Genomic DNA, 21,491 nt, shown 5'->3' with positions numbered 1-21,491 from the left:
ATATAATCATAGGCTACCTGTTTCAAACATTTGTCAAAAACTCCAATTAGATGAATTATATTTATTGAAGATTAAAGGACACAGTCCATTTATTCCCCTGGTATCTAGGTCCTCGCTCCTCAAAATATTGTATGCCAACCAGTTGCACTGACATCTCCTGGGAGCTTGTCAGAAAAGTGGAATCTCCAGCCTCCATTTCCCAGTGTACAGCCCTCCCCCAACTGATTCATAATCCACATTTCAACAAGATTTCCAGGTGATTCATATGCATATTAAAGTTTAAGAAACACTGCTCTGGGATTTATTTCTGGATCTCTGGATCAAGCCAATCATTCGCTGCATGCTTAGACCATATTTCTTTGGCCATCTGCTGATCTGCTTTCACTGAATTGCAGTTAGTTATACTTTGGCTTTCATTGAAGTCCACTTCAAGAAACTCCTGTGGCATCCATTACTGCATCTGCTGAGCATGCTACTGAGGATGTTGTCTATACATCTCCCACTGACTTAAAACTGGAGTCCCATGGAGGAAATTTCTTTTAAATTTAAGTGCTGTGCAAAGCTGTACTTTACATACAGAATGGATTTTTTTAAACCCTCTACACAGTTAAAACCATGAAACTCTTCTCTTGTCTTAATCACTATTGAACCCATGGTCAGTTTGCATCCCAACCAAAATGAGATCTCGTGGGCAGTGTATCTGCATTTTATTTTTCCATGTATAATGCTTAGAATGGCCTGATATATACAGTAAGAACTCAATAAATATTAGCTATTCTTTCTGCTTCCTTTTCATCTTAACCTCACCATCTTAACATATTGTTGGAAAGAACTAGCTGATTGTATCTCCATGGCCACAGGTCCTGTGTTGGAGAGCAGAATTCTTAGGGGGGTGGGAAGGGTGGCACTGGATTATGTTACCTGAAAGTAGCTCTTTTCAAAAAGGTGATGAATACAGACTGCTTCAGGAGGGAAGCCAGAATTCTTAATTAGCAGGGGAAACAAGGTCATAAACAATGAAACAATACAGCAAAAAGCAAGATTGTAAATAGCATGGAGACTTGATTAGATGGAGTCTGAACATTGTACAAAGTCCATTGTACAAAAGTCAGCTGAATGAGCTGGACGTGGGATACTGGTTTTAAGAGCACCGAAGGGGACTATTTGCTACTTTCCTATGTTGAGTACCCTGAGTGAGCAGTACTGGGGTTTCTCCAAGTTTGCTAATAGGAAGTCATGAAGCACCCCATAGAGTGGTTTTTGGAGGTCATTTATCAAAAATGTGCTTGCCTGGTTTCTTTCTTGCATCCATGGCAGTGGAAGCCCAGTAGGTATTTGCTGATAACAGGGAAGGTTGATTAGTTTGGCCAAAGTGCTAGTGTAGGGAGACATGAAGGCATGTGTGCATATATGAGCATACATCACTCTGCTTAACCCCTTTGGTGGCTTCCCATTACCGTGAGAACAGCGCCAAACCTCTTTCCCATGCCCTGGGGCCTCAGCTCTTTCTCCAGAGTCCTGGACCTCAGCTGCACTGAACGACTTCCAGTTTCTTGAGCATGCCCCTTGGACTTGGGTTTTTGACTAGAATATTTTGTCCTTTCAAATCCCCCTCACCCTGTTTATTTCCCTGGCTAATTCCTACTATTTATCCAGGTTTTTGTTTAGATGTTTCTTTCCCTCTCCGAGCTGCTAGACTAGGTTAGTTCCTCTTGCCACACATTTTCATGAACCCTGAATTTTTCTTTTCATACTTTATTGCAATTACTTGTGCATTTGTTGGTGTTTTGTCCTTTTCTGTCCGCTCCAGAAGGCAGGAACACTATCTGTCTTTGTTTACATGACACAATGTCAGGCCCAAGGAGAGACTCAATAAATATATGTTCAGTAAATGAGAAGCAGCTCATAAATGAGAAGCAGTAAATAAAAACTGCCCGTATGCTTATGTTTTATTACTAATGCAATTCAGCATATAATCTCTTTGTATTTCATGTTTTTAAGGTAAAAATGCATATCAAGTCAGTTACTGATTTTGAATGGCTAAAACAGAGCAGATTTTATTTTAAGGAAGATTTGGATCAAACTGTGGTGTCTATTACAGATGTTAATTTTGTTTACCAAAATGAATTTCTGGGATGCACTGATCGTCTTGTTATCACTCCATTAACAGACAGGTGGGAAACTCAGTTATTGTTACTCTGTTTTGTAATTAAGTCATGTGCTTAAAATTGTTTTAAAATTGTATTAGAAATATAAACAAAAGCATATTGCTGTTGTGTTAAGGCTATGCTAGCTCATCAAAGTCAGTCTATCAATGTAATAACCATAGTTGTTACTTAAACATACATGTACCTTACATTTTTATGAAGAAGAAAAAGATCAAGGAATAAAAGCAAGCTTGAATGTTTACTGTGAGTAATTTAGTAATGAATTTTAGATTGCAAGATGGAAAAATATCTCTAGAACCGTAAAAGAAGTTGTTAGAATTGTAAAGAAGGAAGGGGCCTTGGAGATTCTCTAGTTTAGTCTCTTGGTTTTTCAGCTGTGGAAATTGATGCCTAAAGTGAAGTTTCTTGGCCATGTCTGGATCTCCAGTCAATGGCAGATCGCCTCACAGTTCTTTTTGGTATGTGATACTAGAAAAGAACTGGGTCCTTTCATTTCTGTGTATCCCACAGCACCCAGTTCAATATGGTGTGCACAGAAGACACTCAATAAATGTTTGTAGAATTGTCTTAAGTTGGGTCATAGAACAATTCATTTTGTCATTAACTTAAATAGGGTTGCCCCCAGGTAAAATTATAACACATTTACATCTTCAGACCTGGATTGATTGATCTGACCTCCCTTTATATGCCCAGTGCCATAAATTTGTCATGTTTTTTCTCTTCCTTCCATTGATGTTTACATGTAAAGCTTCATGCCTCCTGAAGCTTTACTAAGTTTTACTTCGATCTGAAACACATATACCTGAAACTAGATCATAGATACAAGATTCATTTTATTATTTTTCACACCTGTCTAGTGAGCAAAACACCTCATAGTAAAACAATTTGTTTTCAGTGGTATGCTGGAGCTGGCTTATACCAGCTTGCAAGAGGCACTTACATGCATGTCTTCCCAATTTTGTGATATCACATTGGTAGCTTGTCACTGGTGGAAGTATTTGTACCACTGAAATTATTTTTTTTTTTTCCTGGAGAGCCAGTTGTTAACATCTGCCAGCACATCATGGCTTACCTGGTTCTCTGACTTGGGATTTATCCTGATCACAGTGGAAGGGAGTCCTGAAGGTTTTAAGTCAGGGTTGAGGAGTTCAGAAGTTTGTTACAAGAAATTTTTGCACACACTGCACTACTTCTCACAAATATCAGGTACTCCAGCCTGTCTCTTTCATATGGGCTGCTCAGATTCTCAAGTAAACAGGTCCATTCCAGCCCCGTCAGACTTATGCTTGCGCTGACTATAATATGTGCTATTCTCCATTAACCACATGGCATCTGATTTGCAGATGCTACATCACCTTGGCACAGGCCTTGGGGATGAACATGGGCGGTGCTCCAGCAGGACCTGCAGGCACTGGCAAAACAGAAACGACAAAAGACATGGGAAGATGTTTGGGAAAATACGTGGTTGTGTTTAACTGCTCAGATCAAATGGATTTCAGAGGACTAGGGAGGATTTTTAAAGGTAAGTGTCAAACAGTGTTAAATTACTTTTGGGGAATGTATACTTTTTGCACTTATTTTGTGATATAAATCTAGAGTGATATAATCCCACATAACTGACACTACAGGTGGATGCCTACCATACTGCCATTTCACTGGGTCAAAAATGGCTGGACAGCATCAAGCTCATATGGTTCCATACTATTGCTGGCATTATAGCCCAGGAGTTGAATGTATATTGGATTATGAAAATGAAAAAAAATTATTATTGCCTGGAACAGTGGTGGAGGAGATAGAATCAAGATAGCCAACTGATGACACATGTGAATTCCCTTCCTGCATTAAATCTTACTGAAATGAGAGATTTTTAAAAAGCATAGCAACAGTGGAAAACAAAAAGGGAGCCATCAGCAGGTGGGAAATTTTGAGAACATCCTGAAAGATAGGTGGGAGGTAGTTTCTCTGACAGAGAACAAAGATCTGAGAACACTTCAGCCTTGAACTCAGTTTTTGGTGCTCTTGCTCTTGCTCTTCTCTTTTATATCTATATGCAATCTCTTGGTGATCTCATGCAGATCCCCCAAAATACTATGCACATGATCAAATTTGTATCTCTAGCTTGGACTTCTCCTTGAAACTCCAGATTCATATATATAACTGATATTTACTACTTGACATCTATCTCTACTTAAATATCTAATAGTCCCAAATTCACTATATCCCAAACCAAACTCCTGACCTCCCCTTTCCATATCTACTCCTTCCCCAGCCTTTGCACTGACTTGCCACTGCACTCATCCAGATGCTCAGACAGAAAGCTTTGACCTTATCCTTTACTCCTCTCTTTCTCTCACAGCCAAACTGTCAGCAAACATTACTGGCTCTGCCTTCCAAATACCTGTAAATCTGACCACCTCTTATCATCCCTATGGCTGTCATCCTGGTTCAAGCCAACCACCACCTCTTACCTGTGCTGTTCCAGTAAGCCTCCTAACTGGTCTCTCTGTGTTTACCTTTCCCCCCAACATTCTATTCTCAAAACAGCAGCACAGTGATCTTCTGCACGTAAGTCAGATCACAACTCTTCTGCTGAAAACTCTCTAGTGGCTTCATTCAGAGTAAAAGCTGAAGTCCTTATAATGGTCCTATATTGTCTTATTCAGTCACACCTGCTCCTTCCCCCCATGTTGTATTGCTCTGACCTTTGGACCCTACCTCCTAACGCTCTCCCTTGCTCACTCTAGTGCAGCCAGATTGGCCTTTCTAATGTTCCTCAAGCATTGGAAGCATTCTCCCTCCTCAGGTCCCTTACACTTGCTGTTCTTAGATTCTTCCCCTAGATACCCATCCATTTGGTTCTCTGGATAAAGGGCATCCACAGCAAATGGCACCCTGTTGAGACTTTGAAAACATTCTCTTTGAGATGAGGTGTACGACAAGGAGTCGACTGTTACTACTCCTGTTCGTGGCTGTGCTCAGGTCACCCAGTGCAGTAAGGCACACGAGCAGCAGCAACACAAGTATAGAAACTGGAGAGAAACACAAAACATTATTTACAAGTCATATGGGAGCCTCTAGAGAAAACTCAGCAAATCTATAGAAAAACAGGATTTAGCAAGTATACTAGAATATGAAATCAACACACAAATTTTATTTTGATAAACCACACACACAAAAATGTAAGAAAATGATATTTTCAGAAAGATATCATTTAGAACATAGTTTAGAGACCGTGGTATTGGTGCAGGATTGATAAATAGACCAGTGGAATATAATGGAGGGTGCAGAAACAGGCCAAGGAGACTTGACGTGGGGCAAAGGTAGTATTGTAAATTGGTGGTGAAGAGATAGGCTTTTACAATAAATTATTCTGGGACAATAGATGATTAATGTTTAAAGGGAAATTGGATCTGGACATATATAAAAATTGGATGCCTACACCATATATAAAAATTAGTTCTGGGGATTAAATGCCTAAATGTGATCAGCAAAATTATATGGTTTTTAGAAGATGATAAAGGAAAACATCTTTGTTTCATAGTAGAAAGGGATTTTTAATACAAAAAAAATCACAAACCTTAAGGAAAAGGTAGACACATTGCCTACCTTGAGTTGAAAACTGCTGTTCATCAGTGGATACCGAAGAGAGAAAAGCCATGCCAGAAATTTGGAAAAGACATTAGCAACATATATTACCTACACGGGATTAGTATCCCAAATACATGAAATATGCCTGTGAGTCAGTGAAAGATAACCTAATAGAAAAAATGAGAAAAAGTCTTGAACAGGCATTTCACAAATGAAGAAAACCAAATTGATCAAGAATCAAAGAATTTCATATTGTAAAGTACTGGTAGGTAAACAGATGCCTACAGATTCTGAGTAAGTAAAATATATAATGTTCACGAATACATGCGTAAGAGCAGTAGTCATTTAAAAGCATGCATAGAAACCACTGGCAGCAAATTCAGAACAGAGGCTACCTCTGGAGAAGGAGTCGTTGTGGATCCAATGAGGACATGCATGGATTTGAACTGTAGTTCTAATATTTTATTCTTTAGAATGAAACCTGAAGCAGATTGTAAAGATCTGATAGGTGGGTACAAGGGTACTCATCCTATTACTCTCTATAATTGCCTGTTTGTGAAATCGTTTTTGAACCCCAAGAATCATCTTCCAGCCAAAGAGAAGGGTTCTTCTGTGGATCACTCCTGGCTTGAGGGTCGGGGGCAGTTGAAAGAAGCGGACTGGAGCTCAAGGCATGCCCTGGAATGCCACAATCACAGCAGAAGGCAGAAAGAGAGGAAAGGAAGTGGCTCTCTCCAGTATTTTTCATCCATGTGAAAGCTGTAACACAGCTCTCCAAAGTGGGAGTCCTGACGAAGATCAACCCCAGGTTGGGGCTTGTGCCAGAGAGGCAGGCACACCAGGTCAGACTGCAAGCCCCAGACCCAGAGGGGATGCCCTCATGCCTCTCCCATCCCTGCCCCAAATCACCAGGGCAGCCGTGCCTCCTGCAAACAGGAATTTGCATTTGGGGCGAGGAGAGACACACACATGCAGAGATTACAAAGTGTGACAAAATGTTTGAAGAAATTAGGGAGGTACCCCAAACAGCAAAGAAATCCATTAACCACTGAGCTGATGAAGAAACAGAAGAAAATTCAAGAGTAAATAAAATTAATAGCTTCAGAGGGATTCAAGAATTCATCACTTACAACCAATTAAAGAAAAATAGGCTGCTGTGAAAAATAACAACCGGAAGACAGTAGCTCTGCCCTTTCCCACAGTTTTTCATTCTGTGGTTTCATTGACCCATTGTCAGTCGTGGCCCAGAACAGATGTTCCTCCTTCCGACTGTGGTCTGGGCATAGCCTGACACTGCATCACAAGGCCTACATCATTCACCTCACTTCATCTCCTCAAATAGGCTTTTCATTATTTCACATCATAAGAAAAACTGCAAGTACAGTATAATAAGATATTTTAAGAGAGGCAGAGACCACATTCATATCTTTTATTACAGCAAATTGTTATAATTGTTCTATTTTGTTATTATTGTAGTTAATTTCTTACTTTGGCTAATTTATAAATTAACCTTTATCATAAGTATGTATATGTAGGAAAAAACATAGTTTATATAGATTTCAGTATTACCCATTGTTTCAAGCATATGCTGTGGGTCTTGGAACATATGCCCTGCAGATAAGAGGGGACTACTATTATCAGAAACTGAAAATGTAAGTTAAAAAAGAATACCTCTCTTGACTTGGAATATCTAGCCAAGAAAATACACTGTTAAGAGAAATAGAAAGTTTGACAGAAAAATTTTAAGGGTCATAGGGATAGATATATAAGTTCCAATATCCAAAAGAGAGGAGAAAAACTGGGGGTGGGGAACAATAATAAAAGAAGGATATAGTCATAATATATAAAAGAAATAATGAAAGAAGGGAATTTTGTGCAGCTGAAGACAATGAAAGTTTTCACAGTTAGAGATTAGACAGGAGCAATGTTCATGCATCAACTCTCCCTTTGTGTTGGATTTTGTAAGAAATTTAAAAAATCCCTTTGGCCATTCTCTGCTCACCAACCATCCTGACATTTCCCTAATTGCAACAAGAAAGGAACATAGTGATCTGACCCAAATGGGCCATCCCCTTTTTTGTCAGTTTCCCCAAACATTGTGGCTCCTTTCATTCCCATCACTCTGGAGGGGAAACTTCCAGACTGAATCAAATTTTGTCACCCTTCAGCATCCCTGGGTGTAATGACATGTCTATACTTTCATTTTGGCAGTGCACTATTTTCATCGTTTTGGTGATGATATGCAAATAATTAAACCTCTCTGTTTCACTGGAATTAAATATGTCTTTGTAAAGTAGCCAGATATGAAATTTTATATAAATTGTATTTCAATATGTAATTGTTTGAGAGCACTTTAAAGAAATGATTGCTAGCACAAAGGTGTATACCAACTAAAATTTTTCAAATTAACCATTTTTCATGCCAGGTCTGGCCCAATCAGGTTCTTGGGGCTGTTTTGATGAGTTTAACAGAATTGAATTGCCAGTATTATCAGTGGCAGCCCAACAAATTTATATTGTTTTGACAGCAAGAAAAGAGAGGAAAAAGCAGTTCATTTTTTCTGATGGTGATTGTGTTGATTTAAATCCAGAATTTGGAATCTTCCTGACAATGGTGAGAACATAGGCTGTAAATGCAATTTGATTGGTTTAATCATTATAGACTTAAGTAAAAGAAAGCATATATTAGTGGGTAAATGATGATCCAGAGGTCATGAGCTATTCTCTCCTAGCATATAATTTTTCTGAATAGTAAAAATAGCACAGACAAAATATAAAATAGTAATAATGTTATTGATAATAATAGCTACTATTTATTGAGTACCTATGTGTGAAGTGGGGGGGCTAAATGTTTTATGTATCATATCAGACAGGATTTCTACAGTAACAATCCCCAAATCTTAGTGGCTTAAAACCTCAGAAATTTATTTCTCCCTCATGCTCCATGTGTACCGTGGGTTGATGAGGTAGGGGTGGAGAGGGCATGGTCTGCTTTATGTTCTTAACCTGGTGCTGTCTCAGTTGTTGTTGGTTCCTGTAGCAAAGGAAAAAGAAAACATGAAGAATTATGCTTTGGCTCTTAGAGTTTCTGTCCAGAAGTGACACAAGTCACAAGCCATTGGTTAAAGCAATTAACATGACAACACCTAACTTCAAGGGGGCAGGGAAGTGTGGGCCTGTGCTGAGTTTTGTATTCAGTGGGTATTTTATAATCGAAATACCTGAGGCTCAGGGAGGTTTAAGAACTTGTTCAAGCACCCAGCCAGTTAGAGAAAGACATTGCTGTCTAACAACAAATGTTGACTACTTAACCTCTATACTTGGTTTTTCTCTGACACTTAATAAAGGATGATAAAAATAATTTAAAGTTTCCAAAATAATTCAACAAAGTCCTATACCAAAGAATTGTTAACAAATTCAGTTGTCATGTAACTGTAGGCAGAACTTTGCTATACACTGTTGTAAAGATAGAAAACCAAAGGCATGAATAAACAGGAATTTCTATGAATTGGAGACATGAAGTTAATGTTGAGCCAGTTCTACTTAGTGTTTTTATATTTTCTCTATACAGGTAAATCTCTAAATTGCATGATAACACAAAATACTCTGAGTTTTAACTGTCCCAGTGGTCAAAGATAAATTATCAGAAGCAAAACAGAAAGTTTCTGATAAGCTTTATTGTAAGCAAACATCCAGTAAAACAGTTGGGGGTAAATAATAATAATCCAGAGATGGTCTGAGTTATTTCTGAGTTATAACTCAGAAAAGGGTATGTATAAATTTACTCAATGTAACACTATGGCCTAGAAGAATGTAAAGAAGCTTTCTCTCCTTGGATTAAGAATAATATTGGAAATATCAATGAAGTATTGCACTAGGCTGTTAATTGAAACACGAAAAATAGTGGCTTAGCACATAAGGATTTATTCACTGAAGATCCTTATGTTTCTACTCCCATCATGATTTCCATCTTCAAGGTCACTTTATGACCCCCGGTGCTGCAGAAGCATCTCTGTTTTGTTGCAGCTGGGTGATTAAGTCAATCACCTTCAAACAAACATCGAGGATACTTTGTGCAGTGTGTCTCTTTGCATCTTGGGGTGTAGAATTTAACCATGCCAACTGCAAGGCAGGCTGGGAATCATAGTTTTTAATCTGGGTGGTGGTTTTTTGTGACAAGAGAAGGAGCAAGGAGTGTTGAGAGGCGACCAGCAATGTCTGTGTACCCAGGGTCTAGCAGGGTGTCTGGCCTATTGGCAGTGCTCAGTCAATGCTCAAGGAGTGAAGATTGCTTCATACGCTTTCCTGAAATGACTGGCCATTCTTTGCCCTACTTGTCCTTCAACCTCTAATCTTTCCCTTGGGACTTCTGGGTCTGACCTGTCCTTACCTGTTGCTACTTATGAGGCCTTAGTTTCCTTTCCAACTATACTTTGGCCCTTTTCAGTATTTTTCTCCTCATTCCCATCTTTATTTCTCCTCAATGCCATGGGTCGTTTAAGGGTACTGTGTCAGTCAAAGAACTCTATAATTCTGACTGCAGAGAGTAATTAAAGAGGTGAAATAAAAATTAAATGACAAAAAGTAAATTGAGCAGTATGAAATCCTGAATTTTCTTCCTCTTTTAACATTATTTGAGATCATAATTATCCAAGTATATAGTATTTATTCGATTTCTTTCATTTTTTTTTCTGTTTTCTTAACTGGTAGATACACAGATGCTTAATTTTTGTGAGAGTAAGTTCTGTGTGTGACTTTTTGATATAATGAAAATGGAAATATGTATGAAGGAGTGATGTAACGTTAATAAATGTAGATGGTCTGTTACACATTTTTGAGAAAGGAGGATTGTTTTATGAACTTAAAGTTTTTCAAAACCACCTTAGAATCTGAACCAGGGATTTGAAATGTATTTGTATTCATGAAATGAAAATTATACCAGCAATTAAAATTAAATAATTTTAACTTTTAGAACCCTGGATATGCTGGGCGCCAGGAACTACCAGAAAACTTAAAAATTCAGTTCAGAACTGTTGCTATGATGGTTCCTGATAGACAGGTAGGGGACCCGTATTTAAAAGCATAATATAATTTATGTTCTTTACCTGTTTTTCACTCAAATTGTTGAAAAATCTCACCATCTTCATTTTCAGATTATTATACGAGTTAAGCTTGCAAGTTGTGGTTTTCTTGAAAATGTTATCTTGGCCCAAAAGTTTTATGTTCTTTACAAGCTCTGTGAAGAGCAACTTACTAAACAGGTAACTTTGTACATCTATTTTTCCTTTCACTGTAGAACTTGTTATTTTACTTAGCAGTTTTATTACCCTGATAAATGCTAATCAATGAGTTAAAAAATTCATTGACTCATTTCTAAAATATAATTTATTGACCTATTGGTTATATATTTTAAAACCTTTTTATTTCCAAAAAATTATAGATTCTCAGGGAGTTGCAAAGAAATGCCAGGAGGTCCTGGACACTGTTCACCCTGCTTTCCACAATGTTGATATCTTATAACCATAGGACAGTAGCAAAACCAAATTGGTATAGTCCGTAGTTTATGAAGAGTTCTCCAATTGTACATGTGCTTATGTATGTGTATGTGTGTGTAGTTTTTATGCAGTTTTGGTACCTGTGTAGATTCATGTCACCACCACCACAATCAACATTCAGAACAGTTCTCTCCCACAAGCTTCCTGCATGCTACCTTGTGTCACCCACCTCTCTCTGAAATGCCTCTTTGCAGCCACTAATCTTTTCTTCATCTCTATAATTTTGTAATTTCAAGAATATTATAGAAAGGGAAGGAAGTAGTATATAACCCCTTGGTTATGCACGTTGTATCTGTTTGACATCCAGACTGTCTCAGACTGTGCTATTCTCAAAAGATACTTAAGGTGTGAACACGGTATCATACAGCTGGATATTTCCAATGGAGTGATCATTTTTCAGTCACAGGAATAGTGGGAGAATTGAGCTAATAAAACTTTGCCACTCCGCCACTCCAAAACTATACAAGTGTCCGAGTATCTATCTATGTATCTATCTATGTATGTATGTATGTATGTATGTATGTATGTATCTATCTATCTATCTATCTATCTATCTATCTATCTATCTATCTATCTATCGAGAGTCTACTTTTAGAGTTTTCAGTTAAGTAATCTTTTTTCCCCTCTTCTCCCATCTTAGGTTCATTATGACTTTGGGTTGAGAAATATTCTATCTGTACTGAGGACACTTGGATCTCAAAAAAGAGCCCGACCAGAGGATAGTGAATTGAGCACTGTCATGAGAGGACTGAGAGACATGAACCTTTCTAAATTGGTATCTTCTCTGAATTCACTTCTCTTTCAAGAGCTTGATCTGTTTGTTTGTTTTTCTCAGTGGACAAGTGGGGCTTGGCTCATGTTGAGTTGTGAACATTAATAATTGCAGGAATAATGGGTGTGCAAAGTGGTCACTGTGCTTCCAGAAGGCAGCAAAACCCCATGGCCTTGTGAGACCAACATGGGCGAGAAATGCATCCTCTTCTCAGTTGTGTGCCATTAAACAGGCCTTATCAGTTGGGCTCCAGCCCCCAAATTTCAGTCTGATCCTCTAGCATTATTCATAACATAACACAAATTCTAAACATAAAAATCTGGGTTCATAGGGAACCATGAGAACCTTTTGCTTTCTCAGAATATAACTAGCTTATCTCAACTATGTCTTTCCCAAAACATCAACACATTCTATTTTCCAAAAATGCACTGGAGGTTTGCTGTGGAGATCATAATACTTATTTCACCTCTTCCAAGCTTGTCACAATTACAGCCAGGTTCTTTGAATGAGCCAGTGGGCTGGGCAGTTATGTATTCAAGGACTACATATTGTGTCCATGTCCTAGAAGTACATGGTTGAGTGTGAAATGGTTCTTAGGAAGCTCACATTTTAGTTACAAAAACTAACAACTAACATCTGTGTAGTTCATTGCTATTTACAAAGTATTTTAGGGGTGTTGCCTTATTCGAGCCTCATAGCAGTTCTGTGGGGGATGAGTAGCTACTGTGCTTACTGCCTTTACCAAGTGTGCAGGACTTACCCACAATCACAATCAGTGAAGAAGCCTAACAGAAACTGACAAGACTTTCTAATGCCAAATCCTTTGCTCCTTCCAGTATACCTCACTGCCCCCCTTAGTATTGGTATTCTTGAAACCCCTGAACAAGAATTCCGGAAGGCATCAGGGGAGCCTTGGAGAATAAGAAGACGTCAGAATGGGTCAGCTTTTGGGAATGGGGTAATCTAGGATTAAAGACATGGCAAATAAAGATTAGAGTCAGTTTACTCAAACCTATTGCTTATAAGAAAGGCAGAACACAGCTCTCATGGAGTTTTCCAGACAGTGTTGGATGAGCCAGTCAGGCAAGGTTATAGATATTGTCCTAATTTAAATGAAATATTAATATTCTGTTCTCATGAGGTAGGGACTATTAATTGCATGTTTTTAAGGTTAATGCATATACCTGTTTGGGAGAAGCAGAGCATCCATACGATAAAATAATGAGATCAAACCTTGGAGCAGTAGACTGTAGAAGACATAAATGCTGAGGGACCTTGGGCACAATGCTACAGGCAATGTGGATTCAGTGGTGGCGTTCAGTAGTCAGTACTAGAAGGTGTAACTCTAATTGGAGAGTAATAAATGATTCTCTGGGCATGACGTGATAAGTGCTGTGAGCATCCTAGCTGGTCGATAATTATTTGTTACAATTAGTTATTATATTATTGTTATCATAGTTGATAATAATTACTGAATGAGTTAATTTATTCTATGCCATTTTAGGTTGATGAAGATGAACCCCTGTTCCTCAGCTTAATCAATGACCTGTTTCCAGGATTACAGTTGGACAGTAATACTTATGCTGAACTGCAAGCTGCAGTTGCCAACCAGGTTCAGATAGAAGGTCTGATTAACCATCCACCCTGGAATCTCAAACTTGTGCAGGTAAAGAAACTTTAAGCTATTATTAGTATAAAGATAAGTGTTTGTTAGTAAAGAGTGCCGTTTAAGGAGAACTCACGATACTTGCCTTACTTGACATAAATGTTGAAACTAAATAAAAACCCATCACTGTAAGAAGAGTCCTCAGGGGGAATGTTTTGGTCCTTGAAGGATTATATGGATTTATCCTGCCTTACAGTAAACAAGCAGTAATTTCCGAGGTTACTTACACCTGGTGGGGAAGGTTGGATGGAGCTAGAATCTCCAAGAACAGTTGGGAGGGGACAGTAGATTATAAAACCCAGGTGGATGGAACGACCCAGCTGGCTTCTTGTGCAAGTCTGGCGGTTGGTGCTCATAGCTGAGTGCCTTCTCGAAGCATGTGGGGCCTGAGGGATCTGGGGGTGCTACTGCGCTCCTGCTCTGTGCGTGGACATGTTCACACCTCCACAGAAATTCAGATCCTTTGCCTGTATCTCTTGGTGTCTTTCTGTCCATCACATTTCCTCCTTGTGAAAGCCATCCAGCCAGTTGCTCAGTGAAGTCAAGAAGCTGAGGCAGAGGCTGAGGCTTTGGAAGTATTTTTGGACTTGAGGAAAATGAAGGAGCTGAAATTGTGGAGAGTGTTAAAATCTGCATTTGAAAAATAGCAATTCTTATTTTAATTTACTGTTCTTGCCAGATTATAAGAAGTGCAAGTATTTAAGACATATCCAAATCTTACAAGGAACTATATGGGGCAAAGTTTTTTTAATTGCTCATGTATTGGAAGCCATTAAAAAACTTCTTTTAATTTTGGGGAAAACATGTTATACATGATAGGCATACAATATTAATGAGTACTAAAATCCTAGTCATCTCAGTGGGTGTGGGTCTAGAATACTGAGTTCTTATTTGATGTCAGTAACATTACTCTTGAATATAATGTTACAGCCAGTGTCTCTGTTAGTTTTAAACTCTGTTACAGTACTAATACATTTTATCTAAAATGTTAGAAGAATGAGTCAAATTCTACCTCTGATCATCTGTGAGACTCCGACTTCTTATTTTTATTAAGGATGTCATAACAGACACTCTCCACCTTCTAGTATGTTTCCTTGAATCTCTTACAGTATTTGTGTGCCTCTTCATAGCCCACGCTCACCACTTCTTCAGGCCAGACCAACCTCTCCTTAGTGAAGGACTGGCAGGTGATGGAGGGGGAGAGGCAAGTCCCCGTGCTTCCAGGCAGAACAAACACCTCAGTGTGACTTGCATCCCAGAGTGCTCCACGGACCAGTCTTATGTGTGCCCTCCACAGGACTTTATGCTCAGTCACATGTTGTTTGACTTCACCTCATTCCTGTCCCGCTCCCCTGGTTCCCTTGTCAGTTTCTCCTGGGAGCACTCCCTGAATAAGTCCGTTGCCCAGCATCCTCAACTCAAACTGTACTTCTGGGGAACCAGGAGGCCGGTGTGTGTGTGACTTAGGTCTTCACTGGGATGGTGTCTGTTGCTAATTTTCGTCACTAGGGGGCAACATCATCATACTGGATGCAGAGAACGCAGGCTCCCGTAGGTGTCAGCAAGCCAAAAACCACAAGGAATAAGTAGTTTGAGAAGCGAAAACTAGATCCTGAATCACTTATTTCCAACATGTCATTCAAGTTACACATTACCATTACTTTATCACATAGTGTTTTGTAACGTCGTGCTAATTTTCTTTCCACATCTAGTGACGCAGAAAACATTTTTTGCACTTTCCCATCTTTTAAATAGTGATCTGGTTACTTTAACGAAGAGCTTATTTAAAGGTTCTTAAATTTCAGCACACTGCTTATGTGAACGTCAGCAAGAGACTCGTTAGTCACATTTTCCAACTGCTTGTTTCATTTCGTAGTTATACGAGACCTCGCTGGTCCGCCATGGTTTGATGACTCTCGGGCCCAGTGGGTCCGGGAAGACAGCCGTTATCACCATCCTGATGAAAGCGCTGGCGGAATGCGGGCAGCCTCACAGGGAGATGCGGATGAACCCAAAAGCCATCACTGCACCTCAGATGTTTGGCAGACTGGACACTGCTACCAATGACTGGACGGATGGGATTTTTTCCACTCTGTGGAGAAAAACACTAAAAGCTAAAAAAGGTACACATGAACTCTCTTTTGCCATCATTTTCCCCCCTGCCAACCTATTAATAACACAATACTCGTTTTTCCATTTTAATTATCTACAGATGGAACGTGATTTTCTGTTTTGATTATTTGCAGGTGAAAACATTTTCCTCATTTTAGATGGCCCTGTAGATGCCATTTGGATTGAGAACTTAAATTCTGTGTTGGACGACAATAAAACCCTCACATTAGCTAATGGAGATCGCATCCCCATGGCCCCTAATTGTAAGCTTTTGTTTGAAGTCCACAATATTGAGAACGCTTCTCCTGCCACGGTTTCTAGGATGGGCATGGTCTATATCAGCAGCTCAGCTCTCACCTGGAGGCCAATATTACAGGTGGGGACAAGAGACCCCAAAAAGCATGCCCTGTGTCTTTACATGTTTCATTTCCTTCATAAATAGTGATTCTGTTTCTTTGCTACAGGCGTGGTTGATGAAGCGTACTGCACAGGAAGCTTCTGTATTCCAAACTCTGTATGATAAAATATTCGAAGATGTATATACATACGTGAAACTCAACCTCAACCCCAAAATGCAGCTCTTAGAGTGCAACTATATTATGCAAGTATGTTTCTGTGTATACTCACTACTGAGATTTTTTTTCCCCACTCAGTTGCAGTTTAGAGGCATCTGAAATAGAAAATTCATGCAGTCCATAGAAATCTTTTTGTGAAAGGCTTAGAGAAGTTTGATTTAAAGTTTGATTTAAATAAAGATCTCACTAATGTTTTCATTGCCATCTCTTTATTATTTTCACTTTCTGGGAGAGTTTTGTCAGGGGAAGAACAAACTACTATCTTTCCCACCATCAAGCTTAGTAACCTTTCCAGAATGTGCACTAAGTGCAAGAAAGGAGATGGTGGCAAGCAGGAAAACTTGGATGGCAACCTTGGCTTTGCAAATTTGGTATATTTCAGATAGGGAAGACCTTTGAACAATTCTGAGTAGCTTGTAGCATTTTATTTTTTTGCCCCATACTCAGTTTTCCTTATCAGTTTTTGGAAAACTCAGAACTAACCGTAGATTTTTAAGGGCTCTCCTGATTCTGGTCTGTTGGCAAGCTCTTATTACCCATAGCACTGCTTTGATTCTCTCTTAGTGTAAGGGATAGGAGTCAGTGAGGGAGGGTAGGTTAGAAACAATATGTAAGGCCCAAATCAATAAATTATTTAGTAATTACTTTAAAATGCATAATGTAAGTGAAAATTTCATCTTGAAATAATTTTGTTTTGAAGGAATGAGGATGTCTTACTGTAGATATATTTCTTTCTGATGCTGTATGGGGCTTGGCACAGTTTTTCCTAAGGGGCAGATGGTAAATATTTTCGGCTTTGCCACACTTTGTCCCAACCACTCAGCTGTGCTGTTGCATTGCGAAAGGAGCCAGACACAGTGTACACATGAATGAGTGTAACCACATTTCAGTAAAAGTTGATTTGCCAAACAGGTGGCTGGCTCCCAAGGCCACAGTTTTCTGAGTCCTATAAAATGTTAAAAAGAAACAAAATATTTGATGTAGAAAATTTGGAACAACCAAACTTTAGAACCAGAAACTACCTTAGAAAACATCTGGTCTGGGTCTTTTGCTTTTCAGCTCAGGAAACAGACTCAGGTTAGCTGCATGAGCTTGGGGTGGAAACCACACCTCCAGATTCCCTGTTTGGTGTCCTTTCTGCTAGATCATGCGGCTTGTGTAAAGCAGGATAGTCTTTCTTCTAAATGCTCTCAGCTGTAAGACACTGACCTGGAGATACATTTGTTCTCTTTCTCTTTCCCTCCTGCTTTTAAATTTATTATCATTTAAATTTTTTACCTAAAAAATTTTAAATATAAAAATTCATTTTACTGTATTTTGAATATTTTCAGTCTCTCAATCTTCTGGAAGGTTTAGTTCCCTCCAAAGAAGAAGGTGGCGTTTCATGTGTTGAACATCTTCATAAATTATTTGTGTTTGCCCTGATGTGGAGTTTAGGAGCCCTTCTGGAATTGGAAAGCAGAGACAAGCTTGAAGCCTTTTTACGAAATCATGAAAGCAAGTTAGACTTACCAGAAATACCTAAAAGCATGAATCAAACCATGTTTGAGTTTTATGTTACTGATTATGGTAAGTGCAGACTTATTATACCTGAAATAAAAGGACTTCTTTTTTTAAATGGGAAAAATATTAACTTCCATAAATGCCTCTTTATTTATTTATGGAAATACTAAACCAGTTATGAATGGCATAACTGATAATACTATTTTTAAGGGGCATATATGCAAAGAATAGTAGAATTTTATATACTGGCCATGCTAGGAACTGGTATAGAGACTCTGGATTTCTCCATTTGGAATGGCCTTAGTGAAAATCTGGCATAAATAAGTTTGGAATACCTCTTGCATTGTGTACTTGGTAACGCTTGAAGACCATCAGTGTAGAGAATACAGTGCAGTGTAGAGATTCTTCAAGATGCAAAAACAGATCAATTCTACAACTTCCCTGTTGGAAATGTCAGAATAAATAGAGAAAGAACCAAGCAGGTGGAGTCCTGCTTACACAGAGCGGACTTGGCAAAGTCCAGTGCTGTTACGTCAGCCCCCCAGCCATACATGTGTGGCAGGGCCCAGCCCACCTCTCCCTAAGAAAATGCTCTTGAGCTTGGTGACTTTATCCAGAGCCAAACTCCCAATTCTTCTAAACCCCAGAGAAGAAAAGTCATTCTTCCTAAAAACTGTATTTACCTCTCATTCTTCCTAAAACTCCCAAACAGCAAAGGTTTTTTGTTTATTTGTTTTAATGTATAAACTCAAAAGAACAGGAGAGAAAGACAATAACATTTTGAGAACAAGAAAGCAGAAAGGTAAGTGGCAATTGACTTAGCACACTGGGCAAAGTAAACCCTGAACTGGCAATGGGAAGAGTTGAGAAGCAATGTAGTGTACATCATAAAACCTTCATAGGGCTCAGGAATTGGGGCCAAGGTGAAGGTAAAAAACAGAGGGTTGCTTGTAAGTGTGTTTAAGAAACAGACCTCTAGATCCTCGTTCCAAAGCCATGCTGCCAAACAACTCACCCGCCACATCCTGGCCAAAGACTGAAGAATTCTTGTTTAGAAAATTAAAATACATGGCTTCCTAGACTTGGGGGATACTAGGCACATTTGAGAGTGGGAGAATCATACTGAAAATGTAAATTAAGTGAAAGTCTGTGTTTTAAAGGGCTTTTATAATGAGACTGAGGTAAATGAATTTTTTTTAGCTGGCCATCTTTAACTAGAATGACCAGTAATTCTATAGCACATGATTAGATGCTATTAAAGGTTTGGGATGATAAAAGGGAGCTCTAACTCAAAATGCAAGCTAACAGTTAAATGCATCCTTAAATCTAGGTACGAATTCTCGTAGAATCCAGAGGCAACCAAAAGATGGTTCTTTGAAAAAATCCATGCAACTGATAAATCTCTTACCAGAGGTATCAGGGGAAAAAACATAAGACCTAAATTACTGTCTAGAATGAATGAGTGAACACCACTACAGACCCTACAGACTGAAAAATAAGAAGTGACTATTAGAAACAATGTTACGAAAGTACATCTGACAATGTGAATGAAATGGGCAACTTCCTTGAAAGATACAAACCACCAAACCTCATTGAAGAGAAATAGATATCCCAAATATCTCCATGTTTACTAAAAAAATTGAATTTATAGTCATAAGCCTTCCCACAAAGAAAACTCCATCTCCAGATGATTTCACTGGTGAATTCTACCAATTACGTAAGGAAGAAGTAATACCAATTCTATATAAACTCTTCCACAATATTTTAAATGTAAGGAAGAAATACTTCCCAGCCCATATCATAAGTAGTGTTATCCTGATACCAAAATCAGAGAAAAACATTACAAGAAAAGGAAACTATAGACCAGTAGCCCTCAAAAACATTGACACACATATCTTAATAAAAATTTAACAAATTAAATCCAGTGGTATATAAGAGAGGGAATATGTTAAGTCCAAGTAGGCATTTATTCTAGGAATGGAGGGTTGGATTAACATTCAAAAACCAATCAATGTAATTCAGCATATTAGTAGACTAAAAACCAAACAAACCATATAGTCATCTAAGTAGAATCGGAAAAAGCATTTGACAAAATTTAACATCCTTTCATGATGGAACTTTCAGTGAACCAGGAATAGGAACTTTATCATTCTGGTAAAGAACATCTACAAAAATGCTAAAATTATACTTAATGATGAAAGACTAAATACTTCCTTCCAAGATCAGGTGTTCTTTCTCACCACTTCTATTCAAGAAGTGCTAGAGGTTCTAGCCAGTGCAATATGGTAGTAAATAAACACACATAAGAAAAAACCAAATATCCACAGACTGAAAAAGAGCAAGTAAATCTCTCTATTTGCAGATGATACAACCACATGTAGAATCCTCAAAAAAAGTTATAAAACTAGTAAAAGCATTTATCAAGGTCACAGGATGAAAGGGTAATATATAATAATAAGTTGTATTTCTATGTGCTCACAAAAAACAATTAGCAATTGAAATTTTAATATACCATTTAAAATAGCATCCAAAAATGAAATATTTAAGGATAAATTTAACAAAATATGTGTAAGATCTGTATACTGAAACTATAAAACTACAACACTATCCACAAAAATTCATTGTTATAATGAACTCAAAATAGATCATAGACCTAAACATAAGAACTGAAACCAATTTCTAGAAGAAAATAAAGAATATTTGTGTCCTTGGGTCATGCAAAAATTTCTTAGGATCCAAAAAGCCCAAAGTATAAAGAATTGATAAACTGGACTTCATCAAAATTAAAATCTATTTAAAAGTCCCTGCTAAGAAAATAAAAACTCCAGCCACAAAATAAAAAGAAGTATTTGAAAACTGTATATCTGGCAAAAGAATTTTACCCACAATATATAAAGAACTCTTACTATTCAATAATAAGTAGACAACCAATCCAAATTTTGAAAAATGGGCAATAAATTTATGTAGATGCTTCACTGAAGAAGATTTATGAATGATGAAAAAAGTACATGAAAAGATATTCAACATCACTGGTTGTCAGAGAAATGCAAATTAAACTACAATGGGATATCATTATACAGGCACTAGAATAGCTAAAATTAAAAAGATTAATACTAACAAACGGTGAGATTGTGGAACAACTTGAACTCTTTTATACTGTGCAATGGTCTAGCCACTTTGGAAAACAGTGTGGCAGTTTCTTAAAAGTTAAACATACCTTTACCATGTGACTTGATATTTTGCAAAGAAATTTGAAATTGAGGTTATTTCCTACAGTGATGAATATTTGCCTTGCTACTGTCAAATGTTTGCTCCTCTGCTCTCTTTCTAAGCATTCTGTGTACACAGTAATTTTTTTGGTTCAATCCCAAGTCATAGTATAATCTTACTGAAGACATTTAAAATGTCAGTTTAACCCAACAATGCAAGTAATTCAATTTAAATGTGAACAACAATGTGACTGTCTCTGACCAAGTCTTCCTAGCTGTCAGCACTTGTAAGCCATCATAGATAGTAGGGTGTATTCCAGAGATGCTAAAATATAAATAAATTT

General features: G+C 38.1%; 1 protein-coding gene across 1 annotated transcript in view; it reads left to right on the top strand.

The window, feature by feature from the left end:
- The window catches only part of DNAH8 (dynein axonemal heavy chain 8), a 353,325-nt gene that overhangs the window by 172,223 nt on the left and 159,611 nt on the right, over positions 1–21,491 (top strand). The window contains exons 43-53 of the mRNA XM_057494308.1: positions 2,002–2,174; positions 3,512–3,690; positions 8,182–8,369; positions 10,728–10,814; positions 10,909–11,016; positions 11,951–12,085; positions 13,587–13,748; positions 15,625–15,871; positions 15,995–16,236; positions 16,325–16,465; positions 17,767–18,004. Coding sequence (XP_057350291.1) covers positions 2,002–2,174; positions 3,512–3,690; positions 8,182–8,369; positions 10,728–10,814; positions 10,909–11,016; positions 11,951–12,085; positions 13,587–13,748; positions 15,625–15,871; positions 15,995–16,236; positions 16,325–16,465; positions 17,767–18,004 — 1,900 coding nt within the window. The remainder of the gene's footprint in view (positions 1–2,001; positions 2,175–3,511; positions 3,691–8,181; positions 8,370–10,727; positions 10,815–10,908; positions 11,017–11,950; positions 12,086–13,586; positions 13,749–15,624; positions 15,872–15,994; positions 16,237–16,324; positions 16,466–17,766; positions 18,005–21,491) is intronic.

Source organism: Manis pentadactyla, chromosome 16 (assembly GCF_030020395.1).
Source record: "Manis pentadactyla isolate mManPen7 chromosome 16, mManPen7.hap1, whole genome shotgun sequence".
NCBI lineage: Eukaryota > Metazoa > Chordata > Mammalia > Pholidota > Manidae > Manis > Manis pentadactyla.
This window is presented reverse-complemented; position numbering and strand designations above follow the sequence as displayed.